The sequence below is a fragment of the Aythya ferina genome (genome assembly GCF_964211825.1).
Source record: "Aythya ferina genome assembly, chromosome: 2".
NCBI lineage: Eukaryota > Metazoa > Chordata > Aves > Anseriformes > Anatidae > Aythya > Aythya ferina.
The window spans coordinates 137,834,087-137,861,975 of record NC_140297.1 but is presented as its reverse complement, the minus strand read 5'-3'; the positions used below and the strand labels follow the sequence as shown (position 1 = coordinate 137,861,975).

The following is a 27,889-nucleotide window of genomic DNA, read 5'->3' as shown; positions in this document are numbered from 1 at the left end:
AGTTCCAACTGTTTCTCCCTGCGCATCAGTTTAGTTGCCATGATTATCTCCTATAACTAAGAAAACCTAAAAAAAAAAAGATTAAAGTGGTTGGCTAATATTTGCTTAATACGTGGAAGTTTCAGGTATTAACTTGTATAGCTTTCTTTCATGTATTATGATTTAACAATATTTTGCAACTCAGTGTAGTTTGCAGTGATGTCCATAAAATAAACATATCTATGTACAAACTGAAAACATTTCCTAAGTTTCCAAGAGTCTCAACCTTTACTCCTTAAGCACTGATGTTGAACACTTTTTCTTTTACATGAGGAATTACAGTATTCAAATTTATTTAAAGCACTAAGGTGAACAGTAACTAGAACACAAATCTCCAGTTTTAAGCTGGAAAAACATTCCTTCCTTCCTTATTTCCCCTGAAACCTTGTGAAAAATGTAGTCAAAGCCTGTTGACTCCTAACAGGTAAGAATATATCCTGTCTTACATTTAGCTCTGATGGTAGCTTCTGCTGCCTGAAGTCAACAAACACGACGTGAACACTTAGATTATACTGTTTAAATTATACTTCTCATCAACGAACACATTCAACTTTCAGAGTTTAATTATATAAATTTTAAATGACTTTGAAGAAGAACTAGCAAGTTAAATCACTAAACTTACTATTCTATCTTGAAGATCCATGCAAAACAATGAAAATGCTGTTAACCATTTCATACTAATCATGACTTATGTCTAGAGTTATTGCAGATACCAGAACATCACAGATTTCAACTCATAGGAAAGCTTCCTACTATCCTTTTTATTTTTAACCTCAAAAGAAATGTTGCAAATTGACACAAATCAACCATCTCTACTTACACAATATTAAAGCAACTCTACTTGACAGTAATTTTATCTTTTACAATTAAAAAAAAGCAGCAAATCCAAAGTAATTATGACTGAAGTAATGCTTTCCTCCTCCTCCTTTATGAATGTCTGTCACCACAGGCAGAAGCAGGATGTATTCTGAGTATGAGCTGTCAAAAGATTTTTTCCTATTTAGAAAGTACTTGTTTTCATCTATTCAAATATGTTCCAATTGCCAAGTGGAATCTGATTTTGCTTTTTTTTTTTTTTTTTCCTTTTTACAACAAATGTGTTTCAATGTAATTTTTCAAAAAGAATTTAAAAATATCACATGCAACTCCAGCCATCCTCAGTTTGCAAACAGTATCCATCTCATTCAAATCTGACTCACATAGGATAGCTGTACTTGTGGAGTTAAAGTCGTAGATACTTAATATTTCACATAAACTACAGAAGAACTTTAGAAAACCACTATATCCTAGTAGAACTGCACTTCTAGAACACCTAGAAAGGGACTTTCAATTTCTCTTGTTCTCCTAGGTAGCTATGCACACAAGGCAGCTGTCTTTCGAAACAGGAACAGAGAGCTTCCCACGCAGAGGAAAGTCCCTGTAGAAGCATCCCTACGGTACAGAATCTTGCTTTGAAAGAAAATATTTCAAAGTTAAGTATTTTCTATATATTTCATGCTTTCCAGAAATCCAGCAGAACTACTCTATATTCAATCAGAGAATCATTTAAATTAAAGGAAATATTAATAAAGGAATCCTTCATACATTTACCTCAACTTGTAAAAACAGTAGTGGACCTTACAATAAAGAAATGAATTTTACCTGTCCCCAAAATAATTTTGCTTAAGTCACAAAAGTAAGTCGATTCTGTGAATTCGTCATAAATTTATTTTCAGACAATCCAGATCTTGCTCCATTTACCTGTGAAGGAGAGTTAGCTTCTTCACCCTGCTTCTTCTTTTTCTTCTTCTTTTTCTTGGACTTCCCACTTGTTGAACTCTGAAGAATTGGCTCTGCTTTTTCTCTTTCATTATCTGAAGCCTTAAATATGGAAATATAAGATATTAAACATTTAAGATGGCAATGAAACACGCTTCCTATAAACTAAACATAAAATACTAACTATCAGGGATTTAATGGCATATAAAAGGAAGTGAACACAATCTTATCTGTTCAGTTCACTTTGGAAAGGCTATGTTCTTTACACACACTCTGGAAACAAAGTACAAGAGTTGGGAAATGAAAAACACAGACAATGTACACAGAAACATTGCTTTTTGCACACACAAATATTGTTGAGTAGTGTTTATGAGGAGAGATCCAAATCCTCTGTTAGTACACAATAAAAGATAATACCTTACAGTATGGTGAAACAAGATCTGACATGGAGCTAACTGGCTTCTGTTTCCCCCTATAACAACATCCAGCACCACATGTTAACAAAGTGCTGCTGCTCTTATCAGCATAAATAAAATGAGAGATTACCTTAATCATCACCCTTAAGTTACTTTAAGAAATGGCAGCGGTAAGGGCAAAGTCTTGGAGCTAAAGGGGAAAATATCACCTTTTACCTTCTGAACATCAGATAACGCCTCTTCAGGTTGTGGAACGGAAACAACTTTTTCTTCATCTACCCAGTTTCCCCACTCTTCTGCAGGGGCATTCCAATCAGAGCTAGGATCAGCAGAAGAAAGTCCATCTACAAAAATTGAAGAGATTTTCAGGAATGTCACCTTACTTTACAGGTACTCTTTAACAGTTGAAAAATGAAAATAATTACTATGCAGAAAGCCACCTTTGATACCAAGATACAAACAGGTGTTTCCTGTATTTCTGAAAAATGTAAATACCTTAATGATAAGATGAAGACTTTGGTAAGTAATGAGTCAGTTTTAATTATTTTACAAAGCAATAGGATTCCAAACTAGTCACAGCAGCAGCTAGCCACATGCAATTGCTTTGGGATACTTTTATGAACTATGTAAAGAGCAACAAAGTTAAGGGTTGTTCTTCATCTCAAGTCTTTTTCCTGGTTTGTGAAGACACTAGGATGAACTGTGAATAATACTGATGCTTAGTAAGGATCCTTTACAAGTGCCATATCTGAGAAATGTAAATCTCATTGAGCCAGAAGTCATCCTGTAACACAGACATTCTTTAATACTGTGTTTTTCCCAAGCTTTCAAGTCCCTACTCTATTTTGCTAGTATTGTCCTTTTGCAATGGCATGTGTTTATGCTGTGATGGGGAATGACAGTGTCAATTATATAAAAGCTAAAAATGCTAGAAGGGAAGCCCTACAGTTTAGCAGAAACTTACAGCAAGTCGATTTCACAAGGTGTTCAGTTTTAAAAGATGATATAAACACAAAATGAAAGACTACCAAAAATATTTTTTTTTTTTTTTTTTACCCTTTGCCTATGCCAAATCAATTATTGTGCAAACTTGCTCTGCCAACCATGGCAGAATTCAATTTAAACATTTAAAAACTTACGCCCAAAGGAAAAGCAATGATAAAGCCAATTATATTTACTAGCAAACACTGTGTTTTACTAGTACACAAGAATTTTAAGATTACCTAGAAAACTTTTTCATCTCTTGCCTTCTTGTAAAAATATTACCTCAACTTACATGGTATATTACATATATATTACATACTTTAAACATTATACACTAGAATTAACTGATTTGAAAAAAAAAAAAAAAGACTACTGTGTAACACTCAATAAGCTTATTATCTACTGCCCTGTCACTAGTTCCTTTAAAAAAATTCCATCCTTCTAAATAGGAAATTCATAGCATTTGCACATACAGTTAATTCCCATGCACTGAACCTGTTATATCAGTAAGGTGTATCTGTATATCACTTAAGGGAAGTTCAAGCCTATTTCCCCCTTCTCATAGATACCAAGTAATGGAGGTACAGTAATGAAAAAAATGACTTGATTAACAGAAGCTGTAGATACAGACATTTTATGCTCAGAAATGTGAATAAATTATGCTCTTATAATGGAAAACTGATCAATTCCAAACCATTAACTGAAAATGTGCTTCCCTTATTCTTAAGCCAGATAAAAGACAAAATAATTTTTATATAAACTGGTATTAGAATGATCATGACAAAAAATGATGGAGTCAATGACTGTATCAGTCCATTCTAATCCTGCAGTCATTAAATAAGACATTGTTCTTAGAAGGTAATATGTACAACAGCCTTGCTGGTCACTTTGTTGACCAAGTTTTTAAGCCAATGAGCTAATGAAACTACATTGTTTATTTCAGAAAAAAAAATTCTTTATTCAGTCAAATGTAAGAATATCAACTACAAGGCAATTCAAAAAGTGGACTTAAGGCTGTAAGCTTTCTTCACAGGTACAGTTTCACTGGTAGGTATTTAGGTAAGTCACTATACTACTACTAACTATACTACAGCACTTATTTAGGTTTTTGACTGTGGTAAGAACTACAAGTATATTCTGAAACCAGCAAGGAGGGGAAAGGGGAAAATAAACACCAAGCTTACTACAACTCCCAAGTAACTTCATTGATCTCTAGCCTGCATATGCTTTTCATATACACACAAAATTCCCTAGTGCTTGCTAAACAAGGAAGTAAGACTGAATATAGGAGTCTTAATGTCATGTTTTCAGTAAGATACAAACATGTAAAGGCAAACTCAGTTACTCAGATACAATCTACTAATACCAACATAACTTCTGCAGACTTGCAGTAGATTTTTTATCATTTGTAGTAAATTAAGACTGTTTTAATTATCTTTTTTTTTTTTTTTTAAACAAAAGTCAGAACTACACTAAAATGCATGAGCTTTCACTTCTGTGTTTCAATACCAAGTGTTTTGCCTAAGAAACAGTTATCATCATTCACCAAAAATATTTTTTCCTGCTTTCCTCAAACTGATACTTATCTTTACAGAAGCGAAACATTTCAGTTTTTGTCTTCATATGCTCACAACTGGTTAATGCAAATAGCTCAAATAATTATGCTTTAAAGTGATGGTAATTGCAATTTTTGTTAATGAACATTTTAGAGGAACATACTTAACCCAGACCATTCATCATCAACAGGGGGTTGAGCGTGACTTAAATCCCACTGAAAATCGGAAGTACCAGCCTGAGAAACTGGCTCACTATTGGATCCTGAAAGGGAATAAATGAAATTGTATTTGTAAGTTACAAGCTTCCTCAGTTTTCTTAGGTAAAGAAATTCAAAACAAAATAGCAATGGCCCAAGGAAAAAAAAAAAAAAAAAAAAGTCTGGTTCTAAAGACTGCACAGTACAGGAAAACTACCAACCTCTTCAAAGTGAGGTTTATTCAGAAAATAAGGGAACTGAAAAAGGAAGACAAAGTTAACAGTAGAATATGAAAAAATAAAGGTAATGCAGATTAACAACATTCCACAAGACTTACAGCAGTCTCCTCTAATTGGAAAACAATGAAAATTTATGGGTGATAAAATTATTCACCATGTGCAAGTAAAAACTCTTACACTTATCAGCTTAGAAGACTACTAGAAAGAAACTTGATTATATCACAGATATAACAATTAATTTATTTACTACTAAGTGAATTTTATGCTCGTCATTTAGACTCAGCACACAATCAAGCAGAAATCTTATTGATTTAGCTTTTGATTATCATTTTAAAAGTTACTTTGTTGCATTATTTGAGCATAACAACAACAACAACCAGTTCAAGTAAAAAGTTCCAGGAACATAAAAGCAGCATGATGAACAGTAAAGCCTAATTCCAGCTATGATAGTAAAAAGTGTTAAGACATCTAACATCATTATTTTAAGAAAAATAAGGCATCAGCAAAGAGAAAATTTCACAAAAAACTTCAAAAAGCTCATTTGTGGGACTGAAAGAAATCAACATACTGCTTTATGAGACATTTCTGAAAAGAAGTTTAACTAGGACCATAGATAGCTAACTGGTTCTCCCTTATTTATAAATGCCTCTGCAAAAAACATCTCTCAAATGACAGGAATATTAACACATTCTCAATCTTTTACTAACTAGCCATTACAGTAAGCAGTAAATATTTACTAATGTGGCTTATGTGCATCAAAGACTATAAATATACTTCACTGTCTTCATGTTTCTCTCTGAATTCAAGTTGGAATGATGGTATTGCACATTGAATCTCAGATCAATCTTTCCCATTTTATTAACTAAGTTTTCTTAAGTTTCAGTCTGGCAACTGAACTTAAATTCAAGTGGATCCCTCTGGGAAATCCAATTTCATTAACATTTTTTGTACAATTACTATTTTTTTTTCCTTAAGATAAGTTTTCATTAAGTGAGCTATTCTTTGGAGAGCCTGGTGAATTAGACCTTGGCATTTATAACTTCTTTGTTATACTGGCACAGATGCACACAGAGAATGAAGCGCTTGTGAGCTATAGGACAATGAACGCTAGTTTCACACTTGGAAGACCACAAACTGCAATCCCAGTAAACATAGCTTAATGCATAAGCACTTGGCTAGCTACTTGCTAGAAGAAAATAGACATGCCAAGCTCTTTAGATTGGGAGCAAATAAGCAAGAGAAGAAAACCTGACCCCTTTATTAAATAATAAATCACTGTAGCACTTATGTCAGTAGTATAACATACAAGATCTGTTAGGAAGCCAGGTTTGCATTCTACAGCAATTTCACCCTTCAAAACAAGACGACCCTGGAGTTCAGCTTTCCTACCCATCCTAGAAAACCTCAGGACTTAACTCCTGCCTACATAACACATTTTGAAAGTAGTGCTTCAGATCCTTGAAGGGAAAAAAGAACTCCAATCAACAAACAACAAAACCCCTGAAAGTTCAGGGTAAAAACTGTTTTCCTATGCCAATTGTTTAGATTCAACACAGAATCAATCAGAAATACCTCATTGATTTAGCTTTTGATTATCAATTTCAAAGTTACCTTATTGCATTATTTCAGCATAACAGCAAAAAGCTTGGCAGACTTTCACAAAACAGCTCTTCTACTTGTTTACAGTTACCATTACTATTTTCAAAGGACAAACAATGGAAATAACACCTGGCAAGTCTGTTTCTACCTGTTATAGGAGAAGAGAGCCAAAAATCTTTGGAAGGGCATACATACCAGAAACTCCAGGAGTTAATCCAAAAGAAGAGAAAGAAGTAGAATTTGGTTCAGAGGTATTAATCCGTGCATCCACATTCCAAGCAGCTGTGGGGGGAGGGAAAAAAAAGAAAGAGAAAGCAAGCTTCGGACTGCTGGCAATGTTGAAAAAGTTAGCTATTTAATGACGAATAGGGTCAGTAAAACAGAGGAAGTTCCAGCCATGTTAACATTCCATACAGCTGAGAGCAGTGTTTGCCTTATTACATGAGACAATCAGCACTGACAAAGGTGTGAATGTCTGAACATTTAGCTTGAAATCATTTTCTCCCTCTACCGCTATTTCTATACAGAATATTAGATTTTCTTCTCTATATAAACTTTTCCTTTGTGAGTACATTGAGTTTTGACACCCATATTGCTGTATTTTCCCCCCTATTACCAAGACTGGAGTTATGAAAAAGCCTATTTGTTAGCTCTGTAGATGACACCTAGCTTCAAGCAAATTGCTTTTATGTTAAGAACAGAACTGAGTTCAGAACAATTTTTGACAAATAGGAGATGCTGATTAAAAATTACAACATACTTAACTCTGTGAAGTGGAAAGTAGAAAACAAGACAAAATAACCAGTGGCATATATGTGTCAAAAAGAAGCAGCTGGTTAGAATGCGATTATATGATTATAAGGAAAAACTACTAGGAGTTATAATGAGCTACAAAGAAAACCTCAGGAGGTCCCTAGTACATCCTCCTCTCCTCAACTCACAGACAGCTCTTAAGGTCGGATAAGGCTGCACAGTGTTTTTTAGCCATCTGAATCTTTAAAGTCTCCAAGGATGAGGACTGGTTACCCACAAAGGTTGTACGTTTGTGATGCCTGACTGTCCTTGTGAAGAAAAAGTTTCTGTTTATACCCATTCTGAACCTCTTGTTTCAATTTATGTCTGTTGTCTTCCTACCACACACCACTGTGAAGAGCCTGTCTCTGCCTTACCAGGAACACCTCACAGGTTCTGGCAGGTTGCTGTCAGGTTCTCCTGAAGTCTTCTGTTCCCCAAGCTTGACAGACCCCATTCCCTTAGCCTCTCCTTCCAGGGCTCCAACAACTGACCATTTCTGAGGCTCTTTGCTGAATCTGCTCCAGCTGATCAACATCCTTTCTGTATAGGGTGCCCCAAAACTGGGCATAGATACAGTCCAAGAAGTGCTTAGTAGAGTGCACAATCACTGCCACAATCCACTGACTCCTGTTAATGCAGCCCAGAACATCATTGGCTTCCTCTGCTGCCAGGGCCTTTGGCTGGCTCATGTCCACCTCAGTGTCCAGCAGGATGCCCTTCCCACAGAGCTCCTCTCCAGCCAGCCTAACTTTGATACAAACCATCCTAATTTTGATAGAAAAATGCTGAGAGAGACAGCACTGAAAACATTACTAAAGTTATGGATGGTAAAAATACACCCTCTGCTCATCCACAATCTGGTCACTTAACCAGAAGCTGATCAGTCTGGTCATGCGTGACTTGTTCTCAGCAACAAAACAAGAGCAAGCTGTTTAGTTGCTAAGAAATACCACATCAGAATATGAAGCAGAGAATATGGAAAAATAAAAAAAAAAATAGAAACAACAACAAAAACACTTGCTTCTTCTCAGTAATAAAAAGCTTTCAATGGAATACCAGGTCCAGTCTCTGGCACCACAATCCAAGAAAAGTGGGACAAATTAAACCAGTCTAGACAAAAGCAGCATTTCTGACTATAGCAGAACATTGCTTTCCAGAAAAGACCATGATCATTTAGACTGAACAATGGAAAGGGCAATATTACAGTATCTACTAATAAGGTTGCTGCACAGACAAACAAAAATTTCATCATTTATCTGGACAATATAAGCAAAAAAAGCTAAAAATTGTACTGGCAAAAACTAAAAAAAATTCTAATGGAAAAAAAAACCAAACAGTAAAAGCAGTAAAAAGAGACTGTCACAAGAGCTGAGCAATCTTCGTTCCTGAAGCCTAAACAGATGTCTGTCAATACAACACAACTGATTTGATCATGTGTCAACAGAACAGACTTATAACCTGGGTTTTAAGGCAAATTTCAAAAAAGAAAAAAAATATATATATAGTTCAGTGACTTAATATCACTTTTCTAAAATTCTAAAGGTGTATAAAAAAAAAATTGGTTCCCTTACAGAAATCATTTTATTTCAGATGAAAACTGAAAACCCCATTAAACTAATGAGAAACATAAACGATAAGCCATCAGAACTCACAATAAACAGAAAATGCTTAGTTCACATTTCACTAGACCATTCCAAGATTTTTTTTTGAACACATAAACAAAGCTATTCCAGAGATTCAGTACCAAAAATTATGTAGAAATGCTTAAGTGAAGCAAATTTTTCTCAAAATAGCTTACCAATAGGAGTGAACAAAGAACGCTCTTTCCAGGGCCTGCCCACCAGGGTTACGCCCCAGTCCTTTCCATTCCCATTAGCATCTCCAGCGTCTTGGCCCCAAGCCGATGTCTCAGTCTTCCTCTTCCCAGCTGTAGCTGAGGAAACAGACGTCCATTTCTCCTCCCCTACACCAATCTGTGAGGAGATTTTTACAGACTTCTCATTCCAGCTTCCACCGTTTACTGTATGGCTTTCACTCAATCCTGTAGAAACTTGAACATAAGAATAATGAAACATTACATAAAATACTAATTGGATGAAGAATTAAAATCTTACACGCACATACACTTAGCAATAAAAAAAGAACAAATGAACAACAGCTTTGCTACACCAGGGTGATATAGAAGAGCTGCTGCTCTGTCTCAGCTGATTTTCCAGTTCAGATGATACACACCATCTGTCAACTAACTTGAAGAGTGAGGGGAAAAAACAGCACCAAACTGCACCCTTCTTCCTGTGTCCCTTTCTTTATAAGACTTATAGCTTGTTTCATCGGTGCCTCTAGATTAAAAAACAAGGCAATTTCTCTGTCAGTCTATGGTGATGCAATGGCTTGTGGAGAGCCCTATGTATTGAATGGAGAACAATTTCTGTTTTGTAACTATGGTGGCATACAATAGTCCTCTAAGCACTAAGTAGAAGAAATGACATGTAGAAAATGCTTCCCAAGTGCTACATGGAATTTACTAGGCACATAGCTATCATTAACTACAGAGACCAAACTTGGGAAGGGGGGGGAACAAACAAAAAACCCCATGGCAAGCTCTCAAAATAATTCATAAGCAATGTATTTTACATTATACTACGGTAAGAGAGCACAAATCTTTATCTGCAGTCTACGTTGCTGAGGAACTACTAGTCAGAGCAAGTTTAATATACACTTTCAAAGGACTCAGTACTACACCAAGACAAAGACCATTATAAATTTTCTTTTCTTTTAACGTCCCCATAAAACAAAGGCTAACGATCCCCTGGCACACCCAATGTGACCTATATATGACACACCTTTCTCAAAGGGCCCTGCATATCAAATCGTTTTTTTCTTTTAATACATTGTAAACAACAGAAAAGCTGCATTTGACAAATGATTAAGTATCTACGTATCATGAGTGTTACGCTTAAATAAATACTCAGCTAAAAAGTGACACATAATTAAGTCAGAATCATATGTCCACAAAAACTACAGATGAAATGTTGTTATTTCATAAATGAATTCCACTCAGGCAGCATGAACATACCAAATTCAAGGCAGCCTCCCTGGCAGAGAAATGATTTGCTGAGATACGCCTACATGTTCCTAGATAAATCCTATTTCCAAACACAGCCAGCTGTAATGTAACAACCCCTGTACCTAAAAACACCATCCTTTCTCTCACAACTCTAGAGACGCTACACTGCATCAATTTATGTCCTCTGTGGGTAACATGTCCTCTTAGGGGATGGCAACAACAAAACCAGCAAACACAGGAACTGTTAGTGTAGCTGGTAAAACAACTCTTTGGAAATCTTGCAAGAAGACAGCTGAAGTCCTGGAGCAAAAGCTTCATTATTCTGTTTAATAAACCACTCTTCCAGAAACTTTTCATAGAAATCACTGAAAACTTAAGGTTGGAATGGATCTCTGGAAGCAACCTACTTCCACCTTCTGCTAACTTCCACACAGCTTACTTAAAAATTGTGTCACATTACTCAGTCTTTATGATTACCAGAACTTGAGAGTTCAAAGCCTCTCTGGGCAACCGTGTAAAGAGCTTCCTTGGTGACGCCCAAACAGAATTTCCCTTAGTGCAACTTAATCACTGCCTCCTATCCTATCATTATGCATCTCTGAAGTACATGGCTCCTTCTCTCTATGCTATGGTCCAGAAAGTTAGCGTGTGAATCAAAGCTCTCAAAAACTGGCAGTGATGCATTTTCTGGACCTGGGTGCTTTTAATAACTCATTTGTTGACTTGTTTAAATGACTACTCGTTTAAAGAAATGCCACTAATGCAGGTGGTGGTTTCTTATAGCCAGCATATCACTATGCCAAACTAATTCACTTCAAGCACTGCTCTATCACCATCTCTTATCAAAAAGCCATTACAATTCATCAGTCAAGCGTAGTCTAAAAATAGCCAAATAATTTAACAGTTATATGACAAATAATGTCCTCAAAATGAATGCCTTTACAGTAAACCCCTCAGAGGTGCATTGAAAGAACTCAATAACCCACAGGTACACAACCTGCAATGAGTGCAAACTTCACAATAATTAACTATCTTTGAAATCAATTATCTATATTTGTTTTTCTTTGAACAAATAAACTTATTAACAAAAAAAAGTAAATTTGAAAAGCTAGCCTGAGGGATTTTTAACTGGAGCTTGAGAATAAGCTTTAGCATTCTGCAAGTAATGATCTGTACAGCAAGCAATCTGGCTGAAAATTTTAGACACTAGATCCTTTTTTTTGTATTTTATACATCCCAACAGATGTAATAGAGACTGTTTTCAACCTGTTGAGTAGTAACTGCAACTTAGAAGTATAACATTTGCATAGCAAAAAGAGCCAGCTGCATAATAGAGTTCCAGATTAGTAACCACATAACACCCTGCACTGACAATGTGCTTTCGCTTCTGTAGAACACTTTTCCAGTTAATTAGGATTCCTATTTATGAAAGCCTTTTACCTTGTGGAATTGATGACTCCCCTTTGGAAGGTTTGGAGCTGCTAACTTGCACATTCAGAAGCGTATCACCTGGTGAAGAGGTAGAAGGAGACAGAGCTAATTTCTGCAGACAGCAACACCTGTAGAATTCCTTTAAGAATATTCACTACTGGTACTTAAAAACAAGAACAAAAACCACACACACACTAACATTAATCAGTACCTCAAAGTAAATTAAGCCATCTCCAGGAAACTTAAGAGCAAAATTAATACTCTATCTTTCATTGTGTTGATTCTTATAGACAAATTGAACTCAAAGATGATTTACAGCCTATAAACTGAGTAGCTGCAGATTCCAAAGAATTCTAGCTAGTTTCCCAAGAATGGCAAGCAGACATCTAAAACAGAGGCTGTCCTTTTCCAGCTAAGGGTAGCTATACATTTCTGAAATGATTAGAGATATTTCTGACTTTTACCTTCCCATGAAAACATTAGAAACAGCTGATTCTTTTTCAATTTAATCTTATATTAGGTAATACATCAAAACATATGCTGCGTAATGAAATTTGCCTAGAGAGTTTACAATAGTCACGGATAGCCACAGAATATACAGACAGCTGGAATTACTGTTCCTTGAAGCTGTTTGTATGCAAACAGTAGGAAAAAAAGAAAATGGGAAACAATTTATCCAATTTCAAAGCACTCAGTCAAGATGCAAACAAGAGTCAATTAAAAAAAAAAAAAAACAAAAAAAAACACAACAAACTTAAGTTCTGCAAGTTTCAGTATGTTGTTATAAGGTACCAGATAGTAGCTAGGCTCAGTCTTATTGCTGTTTACCTAGAATATCATTTCATTAAAGAGCTGAGTATATCAACAGGTTAGAAATACTCCAGAAAGCTAAACTGTGTCTTTAGATTCTTTTAGCTTCTTAAGCCACTTCTCATCTACAAGCAAATATGAATTCCTATGCCTACACACTGCTTAAACCTGAGACTACCTGAAACAGCAGCAGCCGTTGGAGCTAAAGCCTATTTCCTTATTGAAACCTCAGCTGCTACAATTGATTACCAAACTTCAGCCAGATGTGTCCCACCATCATGAACTGTGTTAACGCATGTACTAATAAACCAGACAATGAAAAAGTCTGCATGTTAAGCAATGAACGTAATCAGCGTAGAGAACTTGTAGGTGTAACCTTCCTACAAGGAAGCACTCAAAAAATTGAGTTGGTACTGCCTCCAAGAGTGCTGTGGGGTGAGTTTGAAGTTTCCAGGGAACATAATGGGCAGAATCAGCAGAGCATGAAGGCAGGAATGGAGACAGACGGCCACGCAACTGTGCAGCAACTGATATACCATACTGGTGCTGACACAGCTCTGGCGTGGAGAACATTGTCTCAGCCATTTGCTCCATGATGTCATCTCCTGAGCTCTCCCAAAACTGTGGCTCAAACAGAGGGGGAGTTTTGCACAAGGAAAATTATCTTTGTGGTTTGAAATAATTTCCTCAAGAGTTACAACTCCAAATATATCCGCTATGCCTAAACAGTGACTGTTTTGGAAGCATTCAGAAGACATCATCTTTCTAGAATTCTTTCACAGACCTCTTGACTATCATACCTTTATTTTTTCTGAGACCAACGGGAAGTGATGGTGTAGGCATCAGCTGTTCGATGGATACAGTAGCTGTGTTTTCTGACCCTTGGGGATTTGATTCTCCCGAGCCACCATCAGTCAACACCTTGTCTCGCTTCCGCTGCTGTCGCTTTTCTCTGTTACTGATTTTAGTTTCCCAGGTTCCTAATATGTTCCCCAAAATGAAAACATGATTAAGTTAGAGTGCAAACAGGAAAGAGCTTTACCTTGTCTCATATCAAGCTGAAGTCTGAAAAAAGCTTCAGTTTAAAAATCAGACCCAGCAGGCAACTTCAACGTTAGCTGGAGAAAATGAACAACTGGCAGAAGGTAAGTTTTTTCCTGGATGCAATACAATAGCACTTTGCTTCCCAAAGCAAACATGAATAACACGAGTTATTATATTATACATGACTATTCTCAGTTTCTGTAAGTTTAACTGTAAGAAATACAGTTAAAATCATTAAACGTTATTTCACAGATCAGATTTCCAGATCTAATATACAACTCGAGTTAGGACGAAATGAGTTTTCTGTTTATGAGTCACAAACAAGTAATAGCATTTAAATCAAAGTACATCTAATTGATTTTTTTGGTTTGTGTTCAGTACCTTCATCAACTTCCTTTCCATCTAGACGTGATGCATCTTGAACCGTTTTAGCATCCCCCTTTGATTTCTTTTTTTTCTTTGACTAGAATAAAAATAAAACATTATCTTATTAATTATTTGGTGATTACTCATTATGTACTTAGAATTTAAAAAACAAAACCAAAGGAACAGGAGCAAACTTAAAACAGATTTTTTCTTAACAACCCTCTGTATGTCCTTTGAAAATTAAAGGACTACTAACCAATACTTATACCTAAGCATAAATTAAGAATGTTAAAGGGCATTAAAACCTTGTGCAGGACACAAATGGCAGATGGAGGGAAGAAGTATTTATGCTACAGAACACAAAGTCTTGTGGAAGAAGCAATGCTGATAGCGTCACAACCACAGAGGAATATGAACTGGTTGACAGACAGATCCCACTGGTGAAATCTGTATAGTTATACATGTACATGGAGCAACAAAGAATGACAGTGATACCTTAAATTACAAGCAAACAGGAACAAAACAAACAAAAAACAAGTTGGTAAGAATTCCAGCATGGAAAATTACTTCAAAGCAGGAACTGGGCTTAGAGCAATATGCATTTTTATTTATTTTAAATGATTCCACCTGTCATTGTTTCTTGGCTATACAGACAAAGATAAATGAATAGGAACAGAGATGACTACCCCTGCAAGCAGTTTTGGTGCAACAGTTAATAATATAAAATGTTAAAGAGATATAATCAAAAGAAAAAAAAAAAAAAAAAAAGGAAAAATGACCCTAGATATTTGGAGGGAGTATATTGCAGAAAAACCTTTGAGTTTAGCCTTTTGATAAGCTAAAGTGATGGCAAAATGACTTGCCTGCCTTTTTACAAAGAAAATACAGTACTAAAAAGCTTTTTGATCTAGTGAAGAGGTGTCTAAGAACTACTAGATAAACCTAAATGAAAAAAATATTTAAGTTTTTAAAGCAAGAAGGCTATCTACTCACTTTACATCACAACTTCCACTGATTCAGTGTTTCTGTACGTGACAACTCTAACAGTGGTATTTCAAGTATACCGAGTATCTTTCTGGATGTCTAGAGCAAGACTAGCAACTGGGTAATAGTTAATTACCAGCTTTTTACCTGAGTTCAGACTATGATTTGCAAGTCTTAGATGGCTAAGTACCATACACCAATCTCTCTAGGACTGGTAACAAATAAGTTATCACCACAGTTGTAGCAGAAACCCTATGGGTCCACCACGATATGCAGTGTACGTGCCTTTGAGTTAGCATGCCCCCAAAGCATCTTGTAGCTTCCACGTAGGTCCTGAAAGCAGCATAGCTTGTTAGTGCAGCTAATAAAAATGCCACTGCTTGTACGCAGTGCTGTGCCAGCACACCTGTAACACAGAACTGACTAGAGCAGTTAATTCACCACTTGCTGTACTAGGGGACCCACAATATGCAAGCATCCAAACAGAGTTATCTCACAAACTTGCTCAGGAAACTACCTTTACCCACATACTGGCTGGGTAACTTCAGAACAGTCTCTAAAAGAAAAGGGCCTGTTTCAAAAGCTACACGAGAAGAATTGGTTCTAAGAACATGAACAAGCCAGATCATTTCTCAGAGCACCTTCCAAGTAAAGGATTAAGCATGACAGCAGACAGCATGAAAGATGATTATGATTTGCTTCTTGCCAGTTAAGCAAAGGCAAGGTTAGTGATCGTGCACCTTCATCCTCCAGTCTCAGCTACACTGAGAACGGAAGCTGAGGTCTTAGAATCTCACATCCACAAAGACATCACCACTCATCTGGTCTTTGACATGAAGAGAACATGTCAGAAGACTTCACAGGTCTTTCAGATAGCAGTTTAAGATGACTGCTTCTCCAGGTTGTAACTGCAGCTTCTTAAGAAATTCATTTTTACAGAGAAACTGACATCAAGCATTACATTTCTGATAAAAACATCAAAGCTTAATAGCTTTGAAAGTTAAGATTTTAAAAACAGTCCTTGTTAGTAACAACTGGGAATACAAATACTGAAAATACATTTGCTTTCCTAATCTGAGTTACTAGAACTTAATCTAAGAAGCTGGAACTATAATTAGATATCTAGCTTATTCAACACCTGCCAAACCAAGTTCTGTACCCATCATTATCCTGGTAACAAACTGACTGCTAAAGGTTAAAGATGTTAAAGTGTCTCAAGCAACCTAGCCAACCATTTTGCAGAAGCCCTATTCATTCAAAGTGTCAGCTTCTGCAACACAGAAAGCTGCCAGTGTTGGGTCTGTCACCAGCCAAGGAGCACATGAGGAACTTGGCAGGCTTGCCAAAATTTATGTCTGTAAGATACATGGTCCCCCATGCAAGAACAAACTATAGAGAAATAAGCCTTTCTTCTGCATTCTTAATGGTCTGTTTATTTCTAGTATCCAGGACAAGGCAGTTTTGTGTATTTTTTAAAAAAAGAACTGGCAATAAAATTTTAAGATTCTACAGTCTCATCCAGAGAAGTTTTTTTTTTTTAAATAGAGTCCCATATACTAAGTGACTAAAAACCCTGTACTGCGCAAGTCACTGAAATTGAAAAAAGGGAAGGAACTGTTCTGTGTCAAGAGAATGATGAACTATATGAATCAGCCACAACCTAGACATTGCCCAAAGCTTCCCTTCCACACAAAGCAGAACAAGAGGACAAAACCTAAATGACTACCGTGAAAAAAACAGGCATGAAACTCACAAGGCTGAAGGAGCTAAGAAATACAGAAACACGAATGGAATTCTGTTTTTCATCAAAAGCAAATATTTAAGCACAACAAAAAAAAATCATACCCTTCAGGTCACAGATTATATGTATTTATATATCTGTATACATGCATGCACTACTTAAATCCTACCCATCACCTCCTACCGCCCACCTCAAGCCATACAAAGAACGAACACCTACACAGGACCCCTAACGTTCTTCTTAGCAGGCTTATAACGTTACAAACACAACAGCTGCCCCGAGAGGCTTAACCAAATAATTAGATGCCTGCAAAGTTACCCACAGCTTAAAGCAAGTACTTGGGGCTGTTTTTAATTGAAGGGTAACAATCAACTCCAGAGGCACACGCGCTTCCCCAAAGTGATATGAAAACAATCTGTTGAACGAGCATCAGAAATCCATGTGGTGGTACCAGTCTCCTGCGGCTTTCATTTAACATTTCAACATTCAGTTTTAAGGTAAAGCTCAGGTTGAGTATTGAAACACCTTACCTGCCTGGAAACATGCTTAAGGTAAAGTGAAAGTTAAGAATAAAAATGTGGTTGTTCCTTCAGGATCACATTTTGTTCCGTTCTTGAAAAGAACAGTCTGGTATGTGACTCATGGAGAAGAGAAAGAAGCGTGCAGCATGAAATTTTCTGTAAAATGGCTTCACCTTATAAGTCTATTTGTCAATGATGAAAGCTTGCAGAGTACTATAGCCAACTGACACGATACAATTAACTTTCTGATAGTTTTCTTTTCACCAACAAACTAACTAAAAAAAAGGGTAGTCAAGTAAGTTAATTAGAGCTTGACTGAGCTAAACAAATTCCAGTTATGAAGTAGTGTTTTCTTTCTCGTGAACTCCTCAGCAGTTAGAGCAAAAGCACTTTGTGAAGGAAATTTTATTAGTTAATCCTCAAATATATCAAATGATTTGAGTCAAATTACTTTGTCAAAATATATGTATGTACATATTTAAAGGTTTTTAAGAGTGAATTTTTATCATTCCTAATAGTAAAAAAAATTATAACAAAAAATGCAATGTTTACCAGACCAGAACAAAACTGGTAGCTAGTCTTCACTGTAGCATAAGCCAGGAAATATATTAAGTATTTTCAGAAATTCATGCCAGTCAGAAAGTTTCATGCACAATGTTAGCAAAAGAACCAAAATAAAGTTTTGCTCAGGGGCCTATCATAAATATACCTATGTTGCCTAGAAGAGAGAGCATTTATGGCAAAGCTAGAAGAGATCAGTCCTCACAGATGAAAAAAAATAACATTGTCTTTAGTATGGCTACCTAGTACATACAGTTTCAGATCAAGCTTTAAAAAGATGTTCTAATGCAGCTGTTCAATTTGCACAACAAGAAAGCTCACACCAGACTTCAAAGCCTGTGTTTGTCATCAGAAATTAAGATCTCTAATCACTAATGGATACATCTGACAAAAGAAATAAGTATGCACATGCTCTTAATCCTTTCAATGGTAGTCCCTCGATTGTTGGGCCATTTACAAGCCACTTAACAATACTATCATTATGCCGCATCTCCACAGAAGCCCACAAAGATTAAACACAAACTTGATTTCTGTAGGTTTAACATCTTCAAACTGCAAACAATGCCATCAGTGTTTAGCAGGGGGGTTTGTTTTGCTTGATGCAAACACTCCACGATAAGGCATGATCTCAGAAGCTGAGAAAATTCATTAGCTCTTTCCAACAGAGTATTAGATTAATACTCATCATATTAAAAACACGCCCCCCCCCCCAAATCAGATAAATAACTGGATTTCCTACCACAAATAGAGTTATTAGATATTGAAGCAACATGCATTAAACTTCGCCATTTTCAAGTACATAACTGACCTTTTCATTCTTCTTTTCTGCATCCAAAGGTTGCTTTGTATTTTCTTTACAGACAGGCTGTATTATTTCATCCTCAGATACATCAAGGAAAGACCGTCCATTAGGCTGTGTAAACAGTAAGTATAAATAATAAAAAAACTGGAGAAAGCAGATGAAGCAAAGCTTAGCCTACACAATGACTGAAATGCAACTACTTGACTTAAAAATGCCTGCAAGATTGAGTAAAACCCACAGAATTTTGGATAAGCACTCGAAATATCAACTGCAGTTCTCTATTTACCACATGTATGAATGAGAATGGAAAGAAAATAGAATTCCCCTCATTTCATCTGAATCTTATTCAATATAGGAATTACTTATAGAAATAAATTTCTGTAAGTTACCAGCCTTGAGACCAGCTACATCTGTACATGCCATAAGTTATCTAATTAAATGAACACATTTAGCACTTTGTGGCAGCTTGAATTTTTCAAATCATTTCGATCTGGAATAAATTTCTTCACTTTATTCCCCAAGTACCCGTGCGTAACCCTCACAGCTCACTTGCTCGACAAGTTAAACTTCCATAGTAGAACAGAAATTACAAGTTAAACATGCAGCATGAACAAAGAACATCCTGTTGTTCTTTTCAGATGGTCAGACTCGAGGGTAGTCATCGCATCAGTCAACTATTTTCCCTTCCAGAGTAATTAAAGGAAGGAAATTAGCATGTATTACTTTCCAAAAGTTTCTATGATAATGAAGTTAAAAAATCTGGACAGTCCTAAGTCTTATCGTCACTTTGACAGCAGAGGCATATGCCTCAGCTTGCATATTCCCAATGCAAATATACAATAATTTCTTTAATGTTCCCAAAAAATGAAGAGTGAAGTTGTTGTGTTGAACAGGATTAAACTACCTGAAGTTTTATACTGCTGTTAGCAATTACTCTCACTGAGAGAAATGCAACTGCCACAGGTATTAATTGATACTAGGTCCACACAACAATTTTCTTGTTATTCATAATGATTCAGGTATTTAATTTTCACTCTAATTTAGGGTGTTAAGCATAAGTAACCACTCTACCTCATATTTGCTTTTATGTCTGGATCAAATGTATTTCCTGTGCAAGACATCTAGTTAAATAAAGTTTAAACCACCACATACATTGTTCTTAGTTATTCTGTTTATTAAAAAACATGAGCTACCTTAAGTTCACATTAAACCAACCTGATTGCTCTGAAGCAAAAGGCTACATTACAAACTTAGGGTGACCTAAGTAATGAATACCAGCTCCTCTGCTTAACTGGGAAGGGAATTTTTTCTTGCCATTTTATATTATGCTTACAGAGCACCCCTGGCACCAGTGCGTAGCATAGTATTGCTTACTGTAGTTAGCTAGCATGCCAACTTGTTATTTGTAGCTATTAATAGAAATTGAAAGATCAGATCACCTAACCCCTCTCCTCCTGCAACAGCTGGCTTTGAACTAGACCTTTTATATCTAGCATGCTACACTCCTTCCCTCGGCTTTCTGAAAAATCGTTTTATAGGTCTGTCTCACCAAATCCTGTCCAGAAGTTCCTCTCAACAGAGCTCACAGTGCAAGACTCCACAGGGATACCAAAGATCTCATGTTCAATCTTGACAATAACCCGTTGCCAAAAATCAGTTCTCAAACCTATTTTTCCAGATGCCATACAGACAGCTACGTTGTTAGTGGTGCAACGTCGTTTTAAAACCCATGATCTTTAAGATTGTAAGGTAGAAAAAGAATCTCTACGTTATTTACTGGTATGTCTAAATAACAGATTTGCTGCAGTATTCTAGTATTGCTACCGGACTTGTGTCAGAAATGTTCACAGCCAGCTAACTTCTTTTAATTCTATACATTGCTTTGCTTCTTTGATATAAAACATATAAACTTATGAGTTTGAACACCAGTCTTTATCCCTCTCAATATTTCAACACAAAACGTTTAACACATGGAATTTGTAAAATCTTCAGCCATTTCTCTTAAGTAATAAACTAATTCATATCTGTTAAGAACCCTCTGGAAAAATTCATCCACATGACTGCTTAAAACACTGTCTGATCATCTGATCGTGTAGACCATGACCATTAGAAATCAGGTTAAAAGCCTGAACCGTCATACATTTCTCCCTGAATATTTGCAATATTTGCCTCTTTGGTGGAAGCTTTCCACATTTGATTTCTACCCGCAGATGAATCACAGACTTTAACCAAAATTCATGTGACCATTTTTGGGTATAACAAAGATAGCAACAGAAGCGGGAAAGAAAAAAGCTTTTCCAGAGTACTGAGAAGTGTTTCTTTTAAAAGACAACTACAGCTAAAAAGACAAAGTTTAAAACTTTGCAGTAATATACTAAACTTCCACTTATTAAATCACTCAGATTGGGCAAGTTATTATATGCCATCTTTTTTTTTTTTTTTTCTTTTCTTTGTCCTAACAGAAATAGGGAAGATGTGACAGCAGAAATACTGCTGTAAATAACAATATCCATTTCTGAACACACTCCTGGACTTGGCTGATCTTAAAAACTCCAATGTTTAAACAACCCTTTTTCCACACACATTCCTCTTTGAGGGAGTTAAGGTAATCCAGAAGCAGAATAGAGGTTGTGCTGACATTAAGTGCTGAAATGAAACTTATTGTTCTTTAAATACAGTACAATGCTACGGATACCTCAGTTTCACACTGCAAAAAGCAGTAATGAAATTGCTATCAAATAGTTTTACAAGGCCATATTAGCCAAAGTCCTTGGTTACACATTATAAAGCTACACCTACTTACATTTTTTTTTTGGCCAATGAAAGAATCCATTTACTACTATTTTCTGCAAGCTTTTCTTAAGACAGAAACTAAGCAATTTTCTCTGCAAGCCCTGGACAAGCCTACAGCCTTCTTACTGCTGCAGTTTGACAGGTATAACACGCGAGTATCAGTTAGAAGTATGAAAAAGTCTTTATGCAGTCTATTTCTAAGCGTAATAAGCATAGCCTGAAAAGTTCTTTGAAGGAGGCCAAGTAAGACGTGTTCTCAAATGAATGCCAAAGCTTGTACCAAAATTAAACTTCAGTGTGCGGCCTTTACTGTTCGGGTGTACTTCAAACAATAGGAAATATATTGTCAGCTTGGTATTTTCTGCATCTATAAATAGAGGGATGAATGGCTTTCTATAAGCTGTAGCTGAATACAGAAGAATTTTACTCTTAAGTTTCAATGATGTTTTCCAGATTGTACAGAAACCACGTTAAGATCAGTTTCACCTTTTTCTTCTGAAGATTTAAAAAGCAGAAGAGAGGCACAGGAATTATTCACAAGGGAAAGGAACTAAAATCAAAGATCAAGAGATTTTTGGAAAGGAAAAGAAGTCTTAATAGGGGCTAAAGAGCTCTGAGATGGAAGACAAAGCGCTCTCTCCCCTGCCAGGAGCTAAGGAAAGAGGGCTTGAGGTTTACTGCACATCTACAGAGAGAATCTAAAGTGAGGCTACCATGACGCTACCTTGCTCCAAGCTGCTGGAGGAAGCCAGGACTGGCTCTCTGAACTTAGTGCTCGTGAACGCTAAATCATTCATTTGATCTCAGTCTACCCACAGAAAGTCAATAAACAGAACACCACAGCTACTCCAGCATCCAGGCAACTCCCTGCTACTCAACTCCACATCGTACTAAAAACCTCAGTTAAATTGTACCGTACTTACGAAGGAACCAAATAAACCCAAAGACAAGAAACAAAGCAATAATACTCTTCCTCGGAAAGGGAACAGCGGAGAACGTTTCTGATCCTGACTGATGACAGTGTACATCACCCGCCCCACAATGAGCTCAGTAACCCTACATTAAAGTAACCCTACAGCTTTTAATTAGACATCTGCAGTGTGCTTTTTAATGCTCCAGACCAGTTGCTCTAAGCTTTCTGTAATGCCTGTAATGGAAATCTAGACCCTGGCATAGCAAACCCTCTGGTAAATCTACTGATAATAGGCTTACTCTTTTTCCTTCACAGACCTCATTATTAGCACGAGTGTACAAAAATACAAGATGAAACCACTACAGCCTTCGGTAGGACTTTTTGCTGCTTCTCTCAATTTCCAATGTGATTTTAAATGTTTTTCATGGTGAAACAAGTCAGAAAATCTTGGAACGTGCTAATACAGGTCCCCATGAACTAATGTTGGATAACGAGCACGAGGCAGGCCTATTTAAGTTCACTGCTGATACAAACTTATTTGCACTGTAGTTAATGATTCAGTTTTTTCATTTTCTTTCCTGTAAAGTTTTTTTTTTTTTTTTTAATCTTATCTCTGCATTGAAATAATGGATACAAAGTAATACGAAAATAACTTTCCAAATCTTAAGAATACAGAACGATACCTTAACAGCTGAACAACTCTTTTACTCTTTTTTGACTGTGAAACTATTTGCTCTTCCATAGCCTTCACTTTTGCTATTTTGTGCCTGAGTAAACCAAGCTGGAAACAATACAAGTATTTATATTCACAGAAAATGTCAGCTAGTTAAGTTTATACACAATACAAAGCTTGCTTTTATAAAGCTCTACACTGCAGAACTTTGTCAATACTGTATCTATTTCTTCACTCTCTCTTCTGTTCAGGCATTTTTCAGTGTCTCCAAAGATGACTTGCAAGAGTTTATATTTTGTTTTTATCCTGGAGTTTAAATAAAATATGAAAAATCTGGATTATTTCTGGGATTAGCCTGTTTTCTAGAAAGCATAACAGATCTATTAGGCCTTGGAGGATGTCCCTTTCTGGACAGCAACAAAACACTGCATCTTTAACGTGTCTTCTTCAAAATGGAGACCTAGCAACATTTGAAAAATTCTGAATCACAGTGCTTCCTCTTCTTGGTGCCTAGTTATTAGCCTACTGCAACTTGCAGAATCAGCTCCAGTGAGTTTCAGGAGTTCACTGCTCAAAGACAGGTTGGTGCTATATACAGACTTTTGTATTTTTTAATGGAGAGAAGGCTAAAATATCTTAAACAAAACTTCTCAAGTCTCAGTATTGCCACAGAACCAAACGAAGGTACAACCCCTTTCTGTACCTCCTTTTTCTGGTCATTAGGCAAACAATTCATATTAAATTTCACACTATATAATTAAAAGACATAGTTGTAAAAGGCAGGGGACATCTGCTGCACTTTCATTCCTATAATCCATTTGGACGTAAATAGGATTACAAACATACCAACAACATAAAAGCTATTGAAGCAATCCCTTCAAGTCCCAAAACTATGATAATGGAAGCTTGAAAAGGACAGCTGATAATTTCTGCATTCAATTGATTTTTTCATGAAAACGCTGTCAAAGACACACGATTCCTACATCACAGACCGAGGATTAAAACAAAAGACAGCCACGATCTGTTTTGAAGGGGCTGCTGAGAGACAGATTTCCTTATTAAAGGAGATGATCCTTACTGTAACGACCCAGGCGTGTTCCTAGGGAGGCAAATTCACCACATGCCTGGTGTTAACGTGTCCTGCCGAAAAGGCGCAGCAGAAAGCCTTACTCAAGTTTGAATCATCGCAGCCTTTACGAGGCTTTGAACCGCCTGTACCTGCCTGGGCTGAGACTCCTGCCTCGAGAAGCTGAACCACGGTAAGGTCTCTGCTACCAGCTCCTGGTCTGGTAAGGTTTTGACTGGCAGTAAAAAGACAATATTGAGAGTAAAAATGCAACAGTACGGCGTGCAGACGTAACCCACAGCTTCGTGAAAAGAAGCAGGGAGAAAGCAGGGAGACCTCTCCTCCTTCCCCAGGAGGAAAAAAAGCCTCATTTTCACCTAAATGTTGTTTCTTTGGCTTCCCAACCCCCCTCTGGCAGCCGGGAGGGATCCCAGCAGACACCCCCCGGCTGCACCCCCCCACCTCAGCCCTCACCCTCCCCAACTCCCCGGCTCCCCTCTCACCCTCGCCGCTTTCTCGGGCAGCTTCTTCTTGCTCCTCTTCTTCTGCTCGTCTCCTTTCAGCCCCAGCTGCCCCGCCGCCTTGCCCGGCCCCCCAACACCGCCACCACCGCCGCCACCGCCACCACCGCCGCCTGTCAGGGCCGCCGCCTCGTCGCCTTTCCTCTCAGCCCGGCCGCCCGCTGCCTTCCTGCGGAGGCCGCCGCCGCACGCCAGGGCCAGCAGCAGCCCCAGCAGCCCCAGCCCCAGCGCGGCCGGCAGCCCCAGGGCCAGCCAGGTGGGGAGGCCGTGCGGGTCCAGGCCCAGCTCCAGGCCCAGCTCGGCTCGCAGCAAGCCCAGGCCTCCCGCCAGCGCCTCCCGCACCCGGGCCGCCGTCTCCTCGGCCTGCTGGGCCGCCGCCTGCTGCCAGCTGCCCGCGGCCATCGCCGCCCCTCACGGGCACGGAGACGAGGAGGGAGGGAGGGGAAGGAGGGAGGGGGGGGTGACACGGAGCCGAGGCGGGCGCTCACGCCGAGCGCATCGCGGCCGCCGCCTGCCCGCTGGGGGCGAGGAGTGGGGAGGGAAGGAAGGAAAGAAGGAGGAAAAGGGGGACGCGGAGCCTCCGCGGGACGCGGCAGCCTCTGCCCCGGAGGCAGCCGGGTCTCCTCCTCTTCCTCCTCCTTCCTCCTCCTCCTCCCCGCAACGTCAGCGCCCCGCCGCCATCTCCGCCCCCTCCTCCTCCTCCTCCTCCTCCTCTTCTCTTCTTTCTCCTTCCTCCTCCTCCTCCTCAGCACGGGGAGGCGGCCTCGACGTGGCAGCCGCCGAGCGGGGCCGGGCGCCGCCCGGTGGCGGCGGGGGGGAGGCGCCCGGGGGGCTCCGAGGGGGCTGCGAGGGACTCGGGGGTCGTGGTGCTGAGGGAGGGAGGCAGGGAGAAAGGCAGCGAGCCCTCCGTCAGCAGCTTTTCCACCGGTGTTAAAGCACCTTCATGCTGCTTTAGTCCCCCTGATGATGAGTGTGTGTGGTAATTAATGGGTTGTCTCCACTCTTAGCAACACCGCAGCCATCCCCGCTTCTTCTCGGCCTGCAGATGTCAGCGGGGGTTTTGTGCTTTTTTTAGGGAGAAGCCTTCCTGAAGAAGCCTCCCCAAACCACGTAAAGCCCCAGGGCCTTGGTGCTTGTGCAACGCCGCCCCAGCGCGAGCACCTCTGGTCCTGAGCCTCGCACACCCCACGCAGAACATGCGAACCGGCACGTACCTGCGTGACAGGTACAAGGAGCAGCCAAAGCTGGCCATGAGGCAACCTACGGGTTCCTAGGGCGGGCAGGGAGATGCTGCCTCCCGTCCCGCTTCAGAGGCCCACATCGTGGACCTCCAGAGGCCTTCTCTTTCACAGAGAAAGTTTTTAAAACATGTCAGTGAAAAATCAGTGCAATTTCGAAATATACTAGCCAAGGTAGCGTAACAACGTAGATGCTTTCCAAGTGCCTTATTTCCTAAGATCTCAACTCCCACAGCTGGCTTAATATGTGGAATGAATTAGTGAGCTTTATGTAAAATACTGCTGGAACTCCAAAACTTAATTTACCCATGCACTTGAAAAATGAGCTCTCAAAAATTTGATCCCGAATGCATGTCCTGATTTTATTTTTATTTTTCAGAAACCTGGTCTCACAGCATCCAGGGTTCCTGCTGAATTTTAGATGTCGGGCCCCCGGAGCTGACACGGTCGAGAAGCTTTACAGTGACTGCAGCTTTAGTCTTCTGCAGTGGGATGTTGCTGGAAGCTAACGGCATGTCCCACTCTTTCAGTTTGCAACAGTACTTACAAAGGGTGTTCATCTCTCATTGTCTGGCAGAAAGAAGCCTGCATGGGATTCTTGAAATCTGAAATGTAGTAAAAGAACATTTGTTTAAACAGCACAGTGATAGCTTACGCTGTTTTTGTATACTGGTAACTTTGCCATATTTTGTAATGTCAGTATATTTTTCACGCACAAGTATTTATGTTTTAAAAGTTCATAGAGTTCTTTGTAAAGTATTTCAAAAGAGCCCTTGAGATTTTTTTATTATTATTATGCCACCTTTAAACAGGCAGTCAAGTGCTTCTTGTCTAATTAAGTTGGAATGAAAGGTATTGCTGAAAGTAGTTGTAGCAACTTTCTATGGTAGAACACTTTACTAATAGATGGCTGTATATTTTTAGAAGGTAAACTTAATTAAAAGCCCTAATACTTTGTTTTCTGTGCTTTTATGCTTTAGCATAGACTATGCACATGTATTGGGAAGTGTTAGCTATCATGGCGCAGGCAGTTGCACAACTGAGCCCCCCTAACATGCCAAATAAATTCTTATTCTGTAAGTAGTTGCTTACTTTAGATACTGCCTTATATAGATAGGGGTGGCAGAACAGTGATCATGTAGTTTTAGTACAAAATACGTTATCTGAAAAGTACGTGCAAATTTGAAAGCATTGTTTGGCTACGATTTATTTATTTTATTTATTTAAAAAACCAAATAAACAAAACATAGATTTTGTTAATTCTAAATTTGCATAGGCAAGAAAACACTGCAAGAACCTGATGAGTCTCTGTTGCAAAATATAAGCGGTTGAATTTAAGATCAGCTGAGTTTTTGTGGCCCCGTGGCACCACCGAGTGGCACCACCGTGAATAGCAGCGCAGTCGTAGGAAACAGATTTGTGTAAAAAAGGTAGCAGATCTGCCTTGAACATAGGCTCTTTCAGTTTGCTTGGGATGGTGAAACAAATGAATCTGAAATTTATCTTTTTTATTCTGAGCTAATGTGATATAGCAATAAGAAGACATAAAATTTGCCACTGAAATATTTAGCAGGAAGATTGTGTTTTGGTAACATTAAAAATGGCAGGAACATACTACTGAGACTATAAACATCACATAAAGCAAGCAATCTATTTCATACTAATTTCGATACAAACAGCAGTTTAATGTTAATCTTCATGTCTCTTAATGGATCCGACCAAAGGTATCCTAAGGACACTTTCTGGCAGTGCGGAATATAAAATGTTTCTTACAT

General features: G+C 38.3%; 1 protein-coding gene and 1 long non-coding RNA gene across 3 annotated transcripts in view; one reads left to right on the top strand and one right to left on the bottom strand.

Annotated features, from left to right (window-relative positions):
- Window positions 1-25,411, bottom strand: part of MTDH (metadherin) — a 31,063-nt gene extending 5,652 nt beyond the window's left edge. Inside the window, exons 1-10 of one of the 2 annotated variants that reach the window (XM_084512100.1) lie at window positions 24,859-25,410; window positions 18,917-19,021; window positions 14,317-14,398; window positions 13,692-13,871; window positions 12,091-12,159; window positions 9,382-9,633; window positions 6,984-7,070; window positions 4,917-5,015; window positions 2,430-2,557; window positions 1,780-1,899 (exon numbers count right to left, since the gene is read on the bottom strand). In XM_084512100.1, the coding sequence (XP_084368226.1) occupies window positions 1,780-1,899; window positions 2,430-2,557; window positions 4,917-5,015; window positions 6,984-7,070; window positions 9,382-9,633; window positions 12,091-12,159; window positions 13,692-13,871; window positions 14,317-14,398; window positions 18,917-19,021; window positions 24,859-25,278 (1,542 nt within the window). In that variant the 5' untranslated portion in view covers window positions 25,279-25,410. Of the gene's footprint in view, window positions 1-1,779; window positions 1,900-2,429; window positions 2,558-4,916; window positions 5,016-6,983; window positions 7,071-9,381; window positions 9,634-12,090; window positions 12,160-13,691; window positions 13,872-14,316; window positions 14,399-18,916; window positions 19,022-24,858 lie in introns of both variants that reach the window. The other variant, XM_084512101.1, reaches the window with a different exon arrangement.
- Window positions 25,412-25,721: 310 nt separating this feature from the next.
- Window positions 25,722-27,075, top strand: LOC311432020. The gene is made up of 3 exons (XR_014689782.1): window positions 25,722-25,855; window positions 25,952-26,101; window positions 26,494-27,075. It is a non-coding gene; the product is annotated as an uncharacterized lncRNA (long non-coding RNA).
- Window positions 27,076-27,889: the final 814 nt, after the last annotated feature.